The 17,065-nt window shown below is 40.3% G+C and overlaps 1 protein-coding gene across 1 annotated transcript in view; it reads right to left on the bottom strand.

Annotated features, from left to right (window-relative positions):
• CEBPZ (CCAAT enhancer binding protein zeta) overlaps positions 1-17,065 on the bottom strand; it is a 26,055-nt gene that overhangs the window by 4,589 nt on the left and 4,401 nt on the right. The window contains exons 4-13 of the mRNA XM_048843625.2: positions 16,750-16,981; positions 14,713-14,887; positions 14,360-14,448; positions 13,693-13,746; positions 11,698-11,800; positions 11,521-11,589; positions 5,886-5,952; positions 4,149-4,249; positions 2,551-2,611; positions 1,249-1,454 (exon numbers count right to left, since the gene is read on the bottom strand). Of these exons, the coding sequence (XP_048699582.1) occupies positions 1,249-1,454; positions 2,551-2,611; positions 4,149-4,249; positions 5,886-5,952; positions 11,521-11,589; positions 11,698-11,800; positions 13,693-13,746; positions 14,360-14,448; positions 14,713-14,887; positions 16,750-16,981 (1,157 nt within the window). The remainder of the gene's footprint in view (positions 1-1,248; positions 1,455-2,550; positions 2,612-4,148; positions 4,250-5,885; positions 5,953-11,520; positions 11,590-11,697; positions 11,801-13,692; positions 13,747-14,359; positions 14,449-14,712; positions 14,888-16,749; positions 16,982-17,065) is intronic.

Here is a 17,065-nt window from a genome sequence, read left to right as displayed (position 1 = left end):
CCACTGCCTTTTTAAGTAGATCAGCAAGTTGAGACAGCAGCTGCTACCAGCAAGCTCCCTCCCTCCTGAGCCCTGTCATGTCCCCCACACCTGCTCTGTGGAGATGGGGGACACCCTGACATTAGCCTACCCCTTTCCCCCGCACAGCAAGCAGGAGGCTCCCGGGAGCAGCTCCAAGTCAGAGGGCAGGAGCAGCACACAGCAATGGGGAGAGGGAAAGCTGAACTACGGGCATTTGATAGCCTGATGGGGGGCTGCCCGTCCATCCTGGTTCCAAGCCCCCACCACCTAGCTCCAAGGGCTGCTCTTTCTGCAAGCAGTGGACAAAGCAGGCGGCTGCCAAACAACATTATAAGGGAGCACTGCACAACTTTAAATGAGCATGTTCCCTCATTGATCAGCAACAAAATGACATTAACCAGGATGACTAAACGTGAGTTACAGTATATTATGCAGTAGTGCCAATTTGAAAGAGACATTAAAATCTGAGTAGGTTACTTCAGTCGCTGATAATACTCCCTGACCTCAACAAGCCAATATTATAAACAATCTCTTAATCTCATATGTTTCTTTAAATTGTAAAGTGGTTTCCATGTAAACACTCTCTCTGATAACGTAATAACCCATGATCAGGTTAAGTCACAGCTTCAAATTTCTTAGGCACATGAATTTTTGTTGTACTAAACAGAATTACAGGAGTCAAATAGTTAATTAGCCACTAATTTTAAAATCATTAACTGGCCTCAGATCAATCAGTGGAAAAAATTAATAAATGTTGATTCAAATCATGCATAACTAAAACTAGAATTTGCCAAACATTCATTGATTATTTTTTCCTTCATGCCATATAATGGTCACTGTGTAAGTTACTTGTGTACAGACCTGTTTGTTTATTTGGTCTTTGGAGGTTTTTTGTTCTATTTTGCGTGTGCAGAGAATAGTGTATCTGGTTTGTGAAGTATTTAAGACCAAGTTTTCAAAGAGGTGTGCTTAAAATGAGGCTCCTAATTCCGTATTTAGGCTCCTAAATAAAAGTGGCCTCATTTTCAGAGGTAATGAGAACCTGCAGCTCACTGCCTTCAATGGGAGCTTCTTGGCCAAAGAGTGACTTGAGTGGAAGCTGCTGGTAGCTTAGCATCTCTGAAAGCCAGGCCTCTGATTTAGGTCCCTATCCATGGATTTAAACACCTAATCTATGCAACCACATTTTTAAAAGTATTGACCTTACTGTTGTTTTCATTACCTTACCTGGACTGTTGTCGTCATCTGATACATTCATAAATGCACCTCCCTCTTCATCAATGTCATCTCCAAACTCTTCATCCATACTTCCCAGAGAGACTACTTCTTCATCCATCTCATTGAATTCATCATCATCAGAATCTTCCAAGTCATCACTGCATTCCTCACCTCCTTTGCTTTTCTTACCACCCTTGGGCTTGTTTTTTATATTACTAAAATACACAATAATAATACTCAGCACTTCCTGCCTCGTTAGATGTCTACAGAGAACACCCATCTATTTCAAAGCACTGTACTAGGAAGTTAAGAATCATTACAAAAAATTTTAAAAGTAACCCAAGGCGTAATCAACTGGCACTTACAGAATATTAAAAATACATCAAACTGAATTTAACACAAGGAATGCTGCTGAAAATCCACCCGCTTTAAAAGGTCTGAAAAGAGTCCTGTGATTAAGGTACTCTTTTGACAACAGCTATATGTGTTGTGACATGTTCTAATGGTCCCAGTTCATTTTCAGAAATCCTTTTGCACAGGAGATTGTTGAGCTGCTTTCAAAGACAACCCCAGAAGCCTTAGCAGGCCTATTAAATGGAAAACTGAGAATTTAACCTAGTATAGCACTTTAATGGAATAGAGGGGAACTGATCCATTCTGAAACACTACAGGTGGGGGGAAGGGGGTTTGGTGAGGGGAACTGTAGGTAAAGAGGTAGTAACAACGAAGATGAGTTTGAGAGGGAACAAGATCTGGATCAAAGTTTTTTAAGGTTCACTATAAATTTAAGCTATAAATTTTCCCCCCTCCTCCCAAAAGAAATTTCAAATTTCTTTAGTGAATTTTAAAAGTATGTTTCAAATAAAATTGCACATTCAATCATTAATGGAGCCAACGAGTTACTAGGAATTAAGCTATGTAACACTGGACTTCTAACATGGGATCAGAATTCCAGTTTTCAGATTTCATACATCATGTATTATTCCAATTTATGATTACACTCACTAGCATTATCTGACCGTGAAAACCAAGATGATACAGACTTGCTTGCTGGATCATTCTAGGATATAAATAAATGAAGTGCCCAGCCTCACGCTTTCTAGGCTAAGTTGCAAGTGCCATAGCATCAGCATGCTCAGCCCAGGGGGAGGTGGAAGAGAGAGTGACATGCAGCGCTCAAGAATGACGCCTCGTGCAAAATGATACTGAGCAAGGCTGACTTTCTTCAAAAAGTAATGTCCAGCCATGTGGAGTAAAAATCTGTAGGAGTGGCACTGAATTAGTACAGAAGGAGCAGAATAAAAATCTTACCCAGCAAAATCAAGGTCATCCTTGCTAACAGTATCACAGTAACTGTCACCTTCAAATGACTCTGAAAGAAAAAAAATGGGGAATTTTCTTTTGTTATTGCAACACAAAGCCAAGTGAAACATTTTGAAGTTATTTAATAAATAGACTGAATGCTCATGGCACAATTTATCATCTTTTTAAAGTCTTCCATTTTCTCAAGCATACATTGTTTACATTTATTGACTCATCAAGGAAGAATCCCAGGAGAGTTTTACTTCTATGGAAAACTGGTCAATTAGCTTACAAACCATTTAACAGACCCCCTGAGTCACAAGGCATTTCATAATACAAAAACAATAGCATAGTATAAGTTTTGAAAGAGAATTCCTTTGCACTGGAGAAAGTTATCTTAAAATTCATTTTCTTTATTTTCATGCTACTGTACAGAGAAATATACATAAATCCTTCCTCCACCCCAGCATCACATGAGAAAATATTCCCTATGATTCAGAGTCTTATCTTGTGACGCTCATAACCAAGGTATGCAGAATACAGGGACTGCACATTCGACTCTGAATTAAGAGTCTCAATCACAGAGAAGCCAAACCACCTTGGACTTTAAAGGCCACTGTCACTGATGGAATTTAGAAATATAGATCTAAACCAGGGAAGACACCAACTAGGAACAATAATGTGTCCAAAAAAACTATGACACTTCTCTCTCAAGGAATTGAAGTCCTCTCCCTATAAATCCTTGACTGAAGATAGGCTGGCAGAGAAAAGTTAACACTAGGGTGCCTTGGATCCAAAATTTGTGATGCAAACCGCCTAACACAGGGGTGGCCAACCTCAGCCTGAGAAGGAGCCAGAATTTACCAATGTATGTTGCTAAAGAGCCACAGTAATAAGTCAGCAGCCCCCATCAGCTCCTCCTCCCTTCCCCACCGCTCCCAGCACCTCCTGCCCACCAGCGCTCCGCCAATCTGTACCTCCTGATCAGCTGTTTTGTGGAGTGCAGGAAGTTCAGGGGGGGAGGGAGGCATGGCAGGCTCAAGGGAGGGGACGTGAAGGGGTGGAGTCGGGGCAGGGCCTGTGGCAGAGCCAGGGATTGAGCAGTGAGCACCCCCCAGCACATTGGAAAGCTGGCTCCTATAGCTCCAGCCCCGGAGTCGGTGCCTATACAAGGAGCCGCATATTAACTTCTGAACCATACGTTGGCCACCCCCGGCCTAACATCAGAGGCAAATTGTACATTAAAAAGACCAATGGTGAAACATAAAAGGGATCAATGAAAAGTTAGATATTTTTGTTATAATTAGGACTAAATTCTCAAAATGTTGGTCTAAGTTGCATAAGCAAAATATGAAGCTGCAGATTAAACAATGAAAGTTGCAGCATGCACAGACAATCCTAGATTCTAGAGCAGAAACTTGCATCAAGTTCAGAAGAAAGGGCAGTCGTAGCCATATGCAGCCATTGGCAGAGATGCATAATCACATTACACACAGAGCCCTCACTAAGGACTACTGAATAAGTAAAGAATTAGTAGTCTACACAGGCTGTTCCTTGATAGACTAAGCGCTGAGAGTGCTTTACTGCTATGAAAAATACAGCCTTACCCAGTATTCTTTCAAATTCATCATCATCTACATCTTCCACGCTTTCTTCATCCACTGCACGTTTTCGTTTCTCTTTCTCTTTATCAAGCTTTTTATAAAATCTAAAATATTTAAAAAGTTTTCTGCAATCACACACTACATTACTGATGATGTGTTCTTATGACGCAATGATTTTAATAAAGCCACAACATGGATTACATGCATTGTATATAAAGTCTGCCAGCTATCACTTAAATATCAGTTAATTGTTTCCAATATGATCACAATTCAAAGATTTATAGTGCATTTATTTTTCAAATTTTAAAAAAAGTGTAAAATGGTGAAGTGATGTAAGATTTAAAACAGTGAAAATGCCTGGTTAGTGGTTTGAGAGGCTTTTTTGATCACTGGGAATTTTAAAAAATGACAGGAACAATACACATATGATGTGTGTGATTAAATGAACATTGTCAACTTGAAGTCCAGTTGATCGGGAAAAAAAAAGTTTAAAAGTAGTTTCAGGTACTATGCTTTCCCCCTGATTTCCTCTGCCAGTTTTTGTGGGTTTAGTCTCAGTTACCTATTTTTAAAAACATTTTCCTCTGCTTTATTGCAGCATGAAAGATCCACACAAAGAAGAGGGAAAAGTGACTAGATATGAGAAGAAAATGTGAATTTTACTACACAAAGCATTATCAAAAGTGAATAAACTAAACTGAAGAAACAAACATTCTCTAATACTAAAGTTATAATAATCTTAGGTGTTATTGTAACAATAATTAATATTTTTTCAGGCAGAAGTGTGATTTTTAAGTAGGTGTCTCTTTAATATCAGGATCCCATCTATGAGAAGCTTCTGATGTCACTGAAAATTGCACACACTTTTGCACTGACATGAAAATGGTTCGGAATAGTGATTTATCAAGAGGAGAACGCAAACGGACTTCCCATAGTTGTGTTAACAGGAGCATTCCATTTCCATTTGCTAGTATTTATTTTAATTTTAAATAGTAAAGAATTTAACCACAAAAGCCTAATTCAGAGTCAATATCAATAGAGAGACACTGCCAAGTTTAGCCCAAATTTCCGGTTTAGGAAAAACTATTGCTTGCAAAACCCAAGACCACTAAAAAAGATGTTATGAATTAAGAAAAAAATCCAATGAAAAGTTTGGGGGTTTTTAAGACAGTCCTCATGCAGTGTTTGTAATTCAAACACTAGCATTGTGACCATATGATAACCTGAAAATAAAACAGACTATAAATAGAGGAAAAAATGGTGAGAAATATAAAAAGTAAACAAACACCTTAAACGGCCATCAGTCAGATTTTTTTAATTGCTCCATTTTAATAAGCCAAGTTATTATCAGTAACATATTTTAAAATATTAAAAAAGATCAACTTGTTGTGCCCAGGTATTACAGCACACAGGGTATTCCTGACCAACCAGTGCTTGCAACTCCATACTATTAAGTCAACTAAGTGATGTTAGGAGCAGATTGTAATTTTGAATGGCTTTCCTTATCATTTTAAGATTATGTTATCACTCCCTTCTGAAACATTTTTCACAACTTTCAATATTCCACACAGAGCAAAGGAAGTTCCATCATTTCATTACATAAATCACTCGAGCTAATCCAAATCCTCAAACTTCTCAGAGTAAAAATGTCAGGACAAATTTACAAATTCCAATTCTTTTTCTAAAGAGTTAAATTTCAGGAACAAAGCTTGTTAAGAGTATTCATAAATATTTAATTACCTGTGGAAAAACACTTCATCCACTGGGATTTTACTCTCATCTTGGGCAAGGAATTCCTTACTGTTGACTGAAAAAATAACAGACCTGGCTTTATGCTTCGCTTCACTAAAGGAGCACGATTTTATAGCAAGTTGAGTATAATTATAGAACATTTATGTTTTGTTATGAAAACACTACAGTAAAATTGTTCCCAAACTAAATTTCTGAAATATGGTGTATTCTCAATTTCTTAAAATAAGAACTTCTACTATATTTTCTATTTAAAATGATAAAATGTGGGCTAGCATTCCACCCCACCACAATTCACAGGCATTAGCCCTAACTATCCCCTGGATCCACATTTATATATGTTAGTAACAATCCAGTAGGAGTGTATGTTAAAAAAAGGTTGGAGGTGGGACAGATTTTGGGAACCTGTAGCCTCCACACTTCTTCCACCACACGAATGAGTCCTTCTCACCCTCCCCCTATGACCAAAAGCTCTTCAGCAGCTGTTGGGCAGGGGAACAGCAGCATAGGTCAAACAGGAGTGATTGGAACAGGATCAAGCATCCCACCACTTCCAAAGTCCAGCACTAATGACGGTGAGGAAAGCAAGATAAGTATCTGCAGGTACTCAAGGTACTCAACAGGCAGGGCACTAAAGCCCCCTCTACCAGAGATGGCAAAAAGATCTTGTAACTGGATTAGGAAGGACATCAATGGTGACAAGCACCTCACTTCCTCCCGCCACACAACCCCCATCCCAAAAAACACTCAAAAGGAGACAAGGAGAGCCATGTCCCATTTCACTGCATTCAGAAAACAGCCTGCTCCCTCTGGTAGAGAAAAATGTCACAGCATCGTAAGCCATATCATGGCCCCAGTAGTGAAGTCTGGGGAGAGGACTGTTTCAGATAAAAGTGGGTGATGGAAATGGATTTCCAATAATCAAGGTTACAGGGGACAACAATGTACCGTGGAACGCTAGTAAATTAACTGCTCACAAACACAGTTTTCAATTTGCTAGGGTGGTCTGATTGTGATTTTTATAGCCGTGTTCCTGCATGGGAGCACTAGTTTCCAGAGGGCCAAATCACAACTACTTTTTATTCTAAATCCTCTACACCTCAGTTTAGGTTGGTAAAATAGCTATCACAAATGTGATGCCCTGACATATTTAGTAAAAATGTACTAAACAAAATAAGGATTTCTAAAGTGCATAAATGGAATTAGTCAATGTTTTTAAAATGCTCAGTCTGCTCCTTGATTAATGCAATAAATGAATCATCCATTTGAATGAATTCTAGATAAAAATTCCTGATCACGTGTTCATACTGCCACGGAAACCTTGTGCCATTAAAGACCCATGGACTACTCTATATACCAGTGGTTCTCAGGGGATGTGCAGCCCACAATGTGTTACCTGGGCCACAGGGGCCAGGTGGCAGGGCAGCAGCAGCCCTGACTGTTGCTGAAGGGGAAGCTGGCTGGCTGCCCGCCCCGGGCCCCACGGAGCCAGCTGCCCCAACCGCGCAGGGCCGGGCGGCTTCCCCGACCCCCACCAAGTGGAGTGGGCCAGCTTCCCCAGGCTCCAACCCTGCAGGGCCAGCTGGGAGCCCCGACCCCGCAAGGCCCACCGGCAGCCCAGCTGGACCTCTCCGCGATGGGCTAGCTCGGACCCTTCCGCGCCATGCAGCTGGGAATCTGGCGGACCCTAGGCACGCAGCTGGCCTTTAGCACACAGCTGAGCTGGGCCACAGCTGTGTGCTAATTGGGGTTCATGAGGCCCAAGGGTTGAGAACCACTGATATATACTAACACTACATAGCACTGGCTACAGCACCTCAAAGAGAACAGAACTAGAGGCATAAGTAAGAGCCAAAAAGAGTTACAAAAATCCTTCAGCAGAAGACATGGCAACTCAGTAGCAAAGCGGTAGACTATTTGTTTATTGGGGGGGTAGGGAAAGAGTTTTAGCTGTATTCCAAGGATTTCATTCTTTGTTGCTGCACATTAAATTAACTACAGAGAGAATGTGACGATTAACTTCTATAATCCCTTTCCGTCTTCAGTCCATTACTATCCATTCCTGCTGCCAAACCCTGCCCTTAAGCACTGGAAGGGAGCAAGGCCAGACAAAAGCTGGCCTATTTCTGAAAGAATCTTACCAACATAATGTTGACAAAGATGCCTACTAATCCTAACAATAGTTGCAGATTAGGAATTTTACATAGTAATCAATACTCTTATGGACAGATCTTAATGCGATTAAAATCATTATATAATCTGTTCTAGGTTTAAATCACCTTTCCTACTTAAGTCACTTAGGCAGAATAAATATGGTTATATGATAACTTGGGAACAGGAATATGAACTGAAACTAGAGATCCAGCACAAACTCATATAATATTTTACACACAGTTAAGTGTTTAAAACCTTATTTCATTTTAACCAGTTAATTATTAGAATATTGTAACTAAAACAAATATTTGTAAAGCAAGAAATTTAATTAGGCTTCTGCAAACAAACTTAACTCTGATCCTGTATCCCAACCCCATCTTCCTGTTGGGGATATGAGTATGCTGTTGCACCATTACCAGTTCTGAAGTTACTTTAATCATTCACATCACTAACAAGTGAATTTGTAACAACATTCTAAACACCTCTCAGTAATTGTGGCCCTACCCTACCCATCTTACATAAACTGTATCTAAAGCAGCACACATCAGAGCAGTTTCTGAAGGGCAGGGTATTAGAGCCAAGTGGGGAGCACGGATGAGGAAGACACAGAATAGAAAGGGTGAATAAAGCAGGTAGGGTTCTCTAGAATGGTGGATGACAGCAAGTGCTTTTGTACCATACGTAGGTAAGCGGCAAGACACTTGTGTATCTTGCTTTGAATGGTCAAGTGAACTGGAGGACATTTCTTGGAACAGTACATAGAGGAATGCTGTCAGCAATGGAAAAATAGATAAGGTTACTCCTAAGGGAATTCTGTGCACCCCCCCCCCAAAAAAATTCTGTGCACAGTATTTTAAAATTCTGCAAATTTGTCAATAAATAAATGTGGCTCCAGCATGGCAGTGGGGAGCACAGGGCACTGGCTGCACAGAGGTGGGAGATCTCCCTGCAACCTCCCACCCTGCCCAGGACACAGACTTGGCACTGAGGCTGCACCCAACCCAGTCACAGCGCAAGGGCTGGCCTGCCCCAGAAACACTCCAGAGTCTTGCCCCTCTGCGCCATGCGCACTAGGTGTGGGCAAGCAGGCTCATCCTAGCAGGATCCAAGTGTGGAGGGGCTTAGTGTGGGGAGATCCAAGTGTGGGGTGAGAGGGTTCTGTGTGGGGCAATTTGGGTGCAGGCAGCTCAGTGGGGGGATCTGGGTGCAGGGAGATCTGGATGTATAGGGGCTTGTTGCGGGGGGTTCTGGGTGCAGGTGCAATGGAACTCTGCAGAGGAGGTCCAGGTGAAGGTCGTTAGGGCTCGGCAGGGTCTGGGTGCATGGGGATAGAGTTAAGCCGGGGGGGGGGGGGGTGTCGGGGTCTGGTAGTGGCCAATTCAGCCGGGGGGAAGGGAGCCTAGATGCATGGGGATTGGGTGAATGGGTGAGCAGCTCCCCATATAGTGACTGCTCCCCCCACAGCTGAGGAGTGATGGGGGCAGGACATGGGGGGGTGCGGGGGGGTGCGAGGCCAGGGGAGGTTTCTGGAGGTGGGTCTGACCCAGCCCTGGCCGCTCCATGCAGGGGAAGTACGCTCCTCCCCAACCCCAACTAGGACTAGCAGCTGAGCTAGTGTAGGAGCCACCGGCCATGGCATCCCCAGCCCTAGATGGGGCTGGGGAGAGCCAGGTGTGGGGATGTGGGGGGTCCTGGGTCTCACCTGGCATCATCCCCAGCCCCACTTCCACACAGTGATTTACCTCTCCGCCAGCTGCTCCAGGTGCCCGAAACAATGCACCCACGCTGCTAGGGAGGGGCATGTGACCGCTCTTGCAGCTTCCCTGTCAGAAAGTCATTTTTCTGCAGGGAAGCAAAGAAACCTGCGGCAGACATTAATTCTGCGCACATCCAGTGGTGCATAATTCCCTCAGGAGTAAAAGGTGTGGTGAGGAATAAGGACGTTTCCGGTGGGTAAGCACAGGTGTTGATATAAAGGTCATCTATACCACTGTTAATTGTAGAACTGAGTTTCCTGACTTTCAAATTGTATTTATGAATACAATAGTCAAATAATGATTTAAAATATATGGCACAATTTTAGCTTAAGATTTTTTTTTATCTAGGAAGTTATTTTTTTTAAAAGATACTCAACACGCCGATATGTGAACATAGTTTTATTTTCGTGAGCCCCTGAAACCCTCATGAATTCAGCTGTCAGAGCTTACAGACCCTGCAAACTGTGTGGGAAATAAGAAAAGGGGAGCAAGGAAATACATTCTGGCAGTGAAAGAGGAGAGTGTTTGGAAAAAGATGCATGGGATCTGTCAATAACTGTGTTACACTTGCTGGAACATGAATGGGAAAGAAAAGGAGGGTAAAGCAGGATCTCTGCTATTCCCTACTCCCCTGCAAGGCCATGACTAGCTACAGAGAGGCTCACCTCCTTTCCAGTCTTTCTCCCCACCTTGCTTTTTAATTCCTCTGCCCTCATTTTTCTTCCATATCTGTGTGCCTCTCAAGGCCTCAGGTGCTAATGGCTTCTCTCTTAGGGAAACTGGAAATCACAGAAATCCAGAATATGCCTTTGATGTGTCACTGTTGGCAGTTACTACACCCATCATTCAGTAAGCATGGCTGGACATCCCAAGTTACCTTAGCAACACCTGGTTGGCAGGGATGTGTGTCACAAGAGCCAATTATTCTGCTATTTTCAATAATGAGTTATGTGACTCTTTTTCTCTCCAGATCCTCTTTTTGGAACAACATCTCATAAAACAAATGAGAAAGCTTTGTCCAGTACATGAAAACTACAATAGCTCCATTTGCTATATTCCTGTAGGGCCTCTCAGGGCTTCAAGGACAGCAAGGTCTGCTGTTTCAGTAGTTCTACCCCTTCCTTTGCTAGCATGCATTTCTCTGTATGATGGCTAACCAGAGAGCAACAGCTCACTGACTGCCTGAGGAAAAGAAACTACTTCCCTATAAAGAAACGGACAGTGAATGAACTACAAGCATAAAGAAAAGATTTAAAGAACAGTAAAAAGGTGCACCAGGAAATGTGTTGAACCAAGCCATGGGCAGAAGCAAAGGCTACAGGATTTTCTTATTCATTAAGAGATACAGAAAACGATAGCTGAGACCGTTGTGACCATTATGCTTCTATCAGATAGGTGTGCACCCCCCTGCCGATAAGGTGGTTTAACGGCCCGGAATTTTGAGCTGTGAACATTCCATACATATTCATGTGTAAGGAGCTTGGACTGAAGAGCAAGGATCACATATGACTTACTTGCCTCTGGAGAACAATTTTCTCTTTGTTATTATTTTCTTGATGAAACAGGAATAATGTTCATGGCATGGGGTACAGATATATATATACACTGGAGGCAACAACTACGCACAAAAGACATTTGCTGCCTTACGTACACCACCATGAACATTATTATTCCTTAGCCATTGCAATCTTTCAACTGGAAATGTTTCCACTTACCAGCAAGACTACGCACATCATTCATTAACTGTTTCTTCTTTGGCTGCATTACCACACTGCTGGTGTTCTCTGTGGTAGAACATAAATCAATCAAATGTGTTGTTTCACATTTTTATATTACCACTACATATATCAACAATAAAGATCATGTCCTATAATGTATAGAAAAGTTCCCACCTTTGCCTTTATGAAGTTTGGGATTTCGGTACACAAAGCGATCCAAAAATCTCATTAGTGTGAAATCCTGTAGAGGGTCACCTGCATATTGAACGTAATCACCCTGGAAGAAACAGAGCCAAAAACCATCAAGGTCTTAATTTCAAACTACACAAGAAATGAACTCAAATTACATAAAGATCTAGCATCAAACTTGAACACTAAACAACAAGAATACAATATTAAACTGAGTGAGAGGATATCTAATTATGTGAACCTGCAAGTGAATACATTTATTTTCAGATTCCCAAATTCTGTGCTTTATTTTTCTTCTTAGCTCTAGGACACCCTCACGAGCTCTCGACCACTGCAACAGTTCAATGATACCTTCTAATAGCCTCTTTATGGGTTTATTGGACAGACTTTGACGCTCTTGATCAATTACAAACTTTAAAGTCCTTTAGAAAAGAAGGTGCATATATCATAGTAAATAACAATCTATGCCCAGCACTAGTTAGCTATCACAGTCAAAACAAAATCTCTGAGTTATAATGTTTTTTAAAAATACACTTTTTGTGTGTTCACTTTGGCACAGTACCAAATACCATAATGCCATAAAAAACATTTGTTCTGACTGCATAGTCCATTTTGTGAAAAGCACTCAAAATAAAAACGAACATTAATATTATCCAAATATTGATCTATATGAACACTTCTCACCTCTTCTACTGTTAGTATTTATGACATGCATTTATTTGGCATCCATCACCACACTGTACATGTCTTAGATTAATACAAAACCAGTTCCCATGTATTGGGAGCTAATTCTTTATAATCTCTTTATAACCACAACTTTAAAAGAAGAGAGTCTCAGAAGACATTGTCAGGAGACTAAGTGATAGAGAAAACTGGAAAAGCCTGGAAAAGGGATCTTCACTTTTATGCAGAATATGCAGGGGTGGCAAGTAGACAAATATGCCCAAAATGACAAAAATGCATCTCAAAAAATAAGTCAAGACGTGAGAGCAGTTACAGTACTCTGTAAATAGCTCTGTACTTTCAATTAAAACAACTTTCCTTCGAGTACACAAACCTTTCAGCTTGGGTTAGTTAACTGAAAGGATTCATAATAATAATTACAGCATTTCAATTAGGGATTTGAAGCTGAAGTTTAGAGAAGTGGGATTCTAATAGTCTGAGCACATGGAGGCATCTTTTTAAAAGGAAGTGCACATTGACTCTCCAAGAAATTAAAGTAAGATTCCTCAATTTACCAATACAAACAGACAGATCTTTTTGCAATCAAAATGCTATCCAAGGACTGTTAGGAAGAGGTCCCTAATCCTTGAAGTCTATATACCAGCACCAAGCAGGTTAAACATCTTGCAAATTTACACAGCCCTCTTATTCTGTGAGGAAATAAATTCCATTAAGAAATGTATATACATTTAGGCAACTAAAGGAGAGCAATGAATCCTCTATGGCAGAAAAAGGCACCATGACATTTTGAAAAAAGTAAATTCATTCTCCATCTGCACCCAAATCCAAGAAAACCCAATAGAAAAGTCAGTGGGATGAGACACCTACCAATCTGCATAAACTTCATGGAACCACAGCAACAAATGTCAGTGCAAACAGTGGAGGAAATGGTGCCAGGTCTGTGAAACCTGAGCTAGCCATGCCCACTCTGTGTGGAAATGTGATCTGATGAAGAAAAAGCCATCCATATTGGCTCCTCCTAAGCGTTTTCTCATTCAGGTTAAATATTTAAATCCATAAAAACTCTTTTTGAACTTTTATTTTAACCATGTAATTCATGATGTCACAGAATTTCTCGCTATATCTGCAAAGTTCAAGTTCTGTTACATCCCAGAAATCAGGTAGCCCTGCTACAAAGTTTAGATCTAGTAAACCATCGACTGTTGGGGCCCTAGTTATTCCATTAAGTTATTCACCAGTCTTTGTAATGCCAATAAAAAATGGAAATTACACACTATGGAATGGTAAGTTACTTACCTCTAAGATAGTTTTTGCAAAAAGAGCCACAGATGGATGAAAGTGTTCGGAAAGCTAAAAAATAAAAACATTTGTATATTTCTTCTTAAAAGATGTGTGCAATCAGAAAACAAAAGCCTCTCCCATTTGACTACTGCTACAGCAGCATTATCCACAATGTCTTAGCTGAATCTTGGAATGTCCCCATTGTAAGAATCTAGAATTTTGTTCAGCTACTTGCTACACAAATCATAGCCACTTTGAATTAAAGAAAGTCTGATTTGTGCTGCCTGAGAACAGCTGAAGAATTTATTACAAAATAAAGATTAAAGCTTGTTATAACTATTTGTACTACAACCTTATTCAGTACAAAAAACTATGCAAATGTAAGAGCATGGAAAAGATCTGTTGCTATCATTCTAATCTCAATCTAAATGTTGCAATTCCACACACCCCGCATAATTATTGACATGACATGTAATCTATTCAAGTTAAAACTGAGTAAGTGATTTCCTTTTCATCCAATATTACTCCCACCTGATTAAAATTTCACAAAATTCAATAACAGTTAAGAGTGAGTCTGAGCAAAGATAAGTCTATATTCCATGACATTAAAGCCAAACTGTTTTCTTGCTGAACTGGGCCTTACCATAAAAAACAATTAAACAAAGTTGTAAGAACACTTTACCTTTTTTAATTCCCAAAGGCTTGTGTTTTCAGCACCACAGAATAATGGATTTCGGTGCAATGGATCATAGCAACTTGAATTCTTTCCACCTGAAGCAAGCACAAACGCTTTAAGTTTCTTCAAACATAAATGTGTACATAAACATATGGGAACATAACTTATATTCAAAAAGAATTATAGAAGAGGAGAACTTCTATTTGAAGGTTGAATCCTTTGGATCAGACTCTAATTTAGAGATTTTTTTAAAAGTAATGTTTTAATTTATTCTTTCATTTTTCCACTAAGAGTTCTGATCAACCTACCAGAAGATAACGGTATTACTGGATCTGACTTAGATTTTCTAGTTAATTTACCTCCTAGGTTCTGATGATGCACCCAGGAGGCTGCTGAATTTGTATCATCTGCTTTGACAGAACTTTCCATCATGCTCTCTCTTTCTGCCTCCATTTCTCTGTCTGCATCTGTGAATTTTTCCTCATCCTCTTCAGCTTCTTCCAGGTCATGAAAGTGTTCTTCGTCTTCAGACTCCTAGATAAAACATTTTTTCATTAATTGTTGCATTTCTATATAGTAGTAATAACAGGTGATGAATTCAGTTGGACAAGATTACATAATTCTGTTAAAGGTGACCTACAAAAATATAAACAAAGTGAGCTCAGTGTTGAAGATATTCAAGTTATTGGGCATTATGCAGGAATTACTGGGTGAAATTCTATAACCTACATTATGCATCAGGTCAGATTAGACAATTGTAATGGTCTTTTCTGGCCTTCAATATCTATTAATATTTCAAACAGCGGTAAGAGGGGCATTTGGCATGTCAGTGTATGTATAACTTACTTTATTCTTACCACATTACTTGAAGCATAGTACCACTGACTCCTAACACCATGGGCCTAGGAAAACATCCTACTGTTAAATGTCCTCTCCCTGACGTGCTTGCTCTCTACTGGTCTTGAAAACAGTATGGCTGCTGGAGACAAAACTCTTTTCAACACCATTATACTAAGCACACTGCACATTACATTCTACTAGTAACTAGGGCACTCTCTGTAATGGTATTGAAAATGGATCGGCCCCTTTTGACACTAGCAGCCAGAGGGGTTAATCAGGGAAATCTGCTGATGGTAATTATGACCACCAGCAGGTCACTTTCCTAGTATAAGCAGACCCAAGGGAAATCTCTAAATATATACCACTAAGCTGGTCAGGTCATAATCATCAGAGAATCCCACAGAAACATGGATCCAGTTTAATGTTGGGGGCAGAAAGAGGAGAAAAGGCAAAATAACATCACATAAACACCAACAGGACTTAGTGGTACCATTCCTCCAATCCCTAGTGCAGAAGAGAACAGGTTCCATGATCCAGCAGGCTTTCATGGTGGTTGCAAATCACCAGTCTTGCAATGTTCAGGGATTATATTCAAAGCATACCCTTGTTTTACATCATTTTGTCAAAATATGTGAAGATCACCTTTAAATTAATTCCACAGCAAACCGTAATCCACTGAGAACTTTAAATTATTACCCAAGTAGTATGAAATATGCTTGCTACCGTATTCTAAGATGTGGATGAAAGAATCGTGAAGACTAAATGGTTGACACGCTGATCAAACCATGTCAGTGATTTCTAGTCAAAATATCGATGCTGGAACATCACTAAATATAATTTACAGTGCTTTACAAAATAATGACAAAATACCTGCCTTCAACAGCTTACAAGCAAAAGGCATGATCTTTTACCCACTATAGTCAATAGCAAGATTCCTACTGACTTCAAAGGAAGCAGAATTGGGCCCTAAATTAGACAAGACAAACACATGTCAAGGAAAAATTGTTCAGGAAATGTAAAGATGTAGAGAGATTATTGGGAAGGAGAACAAAGCAGGAAATATTCCTGGAAAAAGTAAATTTCAAGGAGGAGAGAATGCACATGAAAGGCTATTCCAGGCACGATTGAAGGGGAAAAGCTGAGTCAGGCAACAAAGGTGAAGGCAAGAGGACTGGGAGGAACAAATATGTGAAACACAAATAAATGTTTATTTAGATAACCTTCTTTGGGGTAGGATGATTACATAGCACCTAGCACAGTGAGGCCCCCTGATCCCGACTGGAGCCTCTGGGCCTGGCTAGAATACAAATCTGTTCTGTTTTTCACCACATATAAAATTGTTTCAGTATATTAAGGAAAAGACCAGATGAGAAATCAACTATTCCTAGTTACTCCTACTGAGAAGTTCATGAATACATTTAATAAAGCCAAAGGGACAAGAATCACTTGTCAAGAAAAGCTGATCTGGAAAAAAACCCAAAGGTTTTAGTGTTACCAAAGCTAGTAAGTGGAGACCCAACACAATATTACAGAATTTGTTAAAAGTCACACTATACCACATGATCCTGTAGTTGAACTCGTAATCCTGGTTTTATTTTCAGAATCTCAGACACAAGATACAGGGCTCCACAAATGAATGGTGGCATTTGTCCACAGCTGACTTGAAGTAATCTTTTCACAAAGGCCTTCACCCGCCGCAACACAACATCTGCCTTCACAGACTTGTAAACAAGATTAAGAAACATGGACTGCTTTGAACATGCTGCTAACCCTGGATCCAGCAGCTTCCTGTGGAAAACATAGGATTATCAGCAACATTTCCTTCTATTTACCTATTATAGTGTTTTTACCTTTTCATATTACACAGTGGTA

This window comes from Caretta caretta, chromosome 3, assembly GCF_965140235.1.
Source record: "Caretta caretta isolate rCarCar2 chromosome 3, rCarCar1.hap1, whole genome shotgun sequence".
NCBI classification, from domain to species: Eukaryota; Metazoa; Chordata; order Testudines; family Cheloniidae; genus Caretta; species Caretta caretta.
This window is presented reverse-complemented; position numbering and strand designations above follow the sequence as displayed.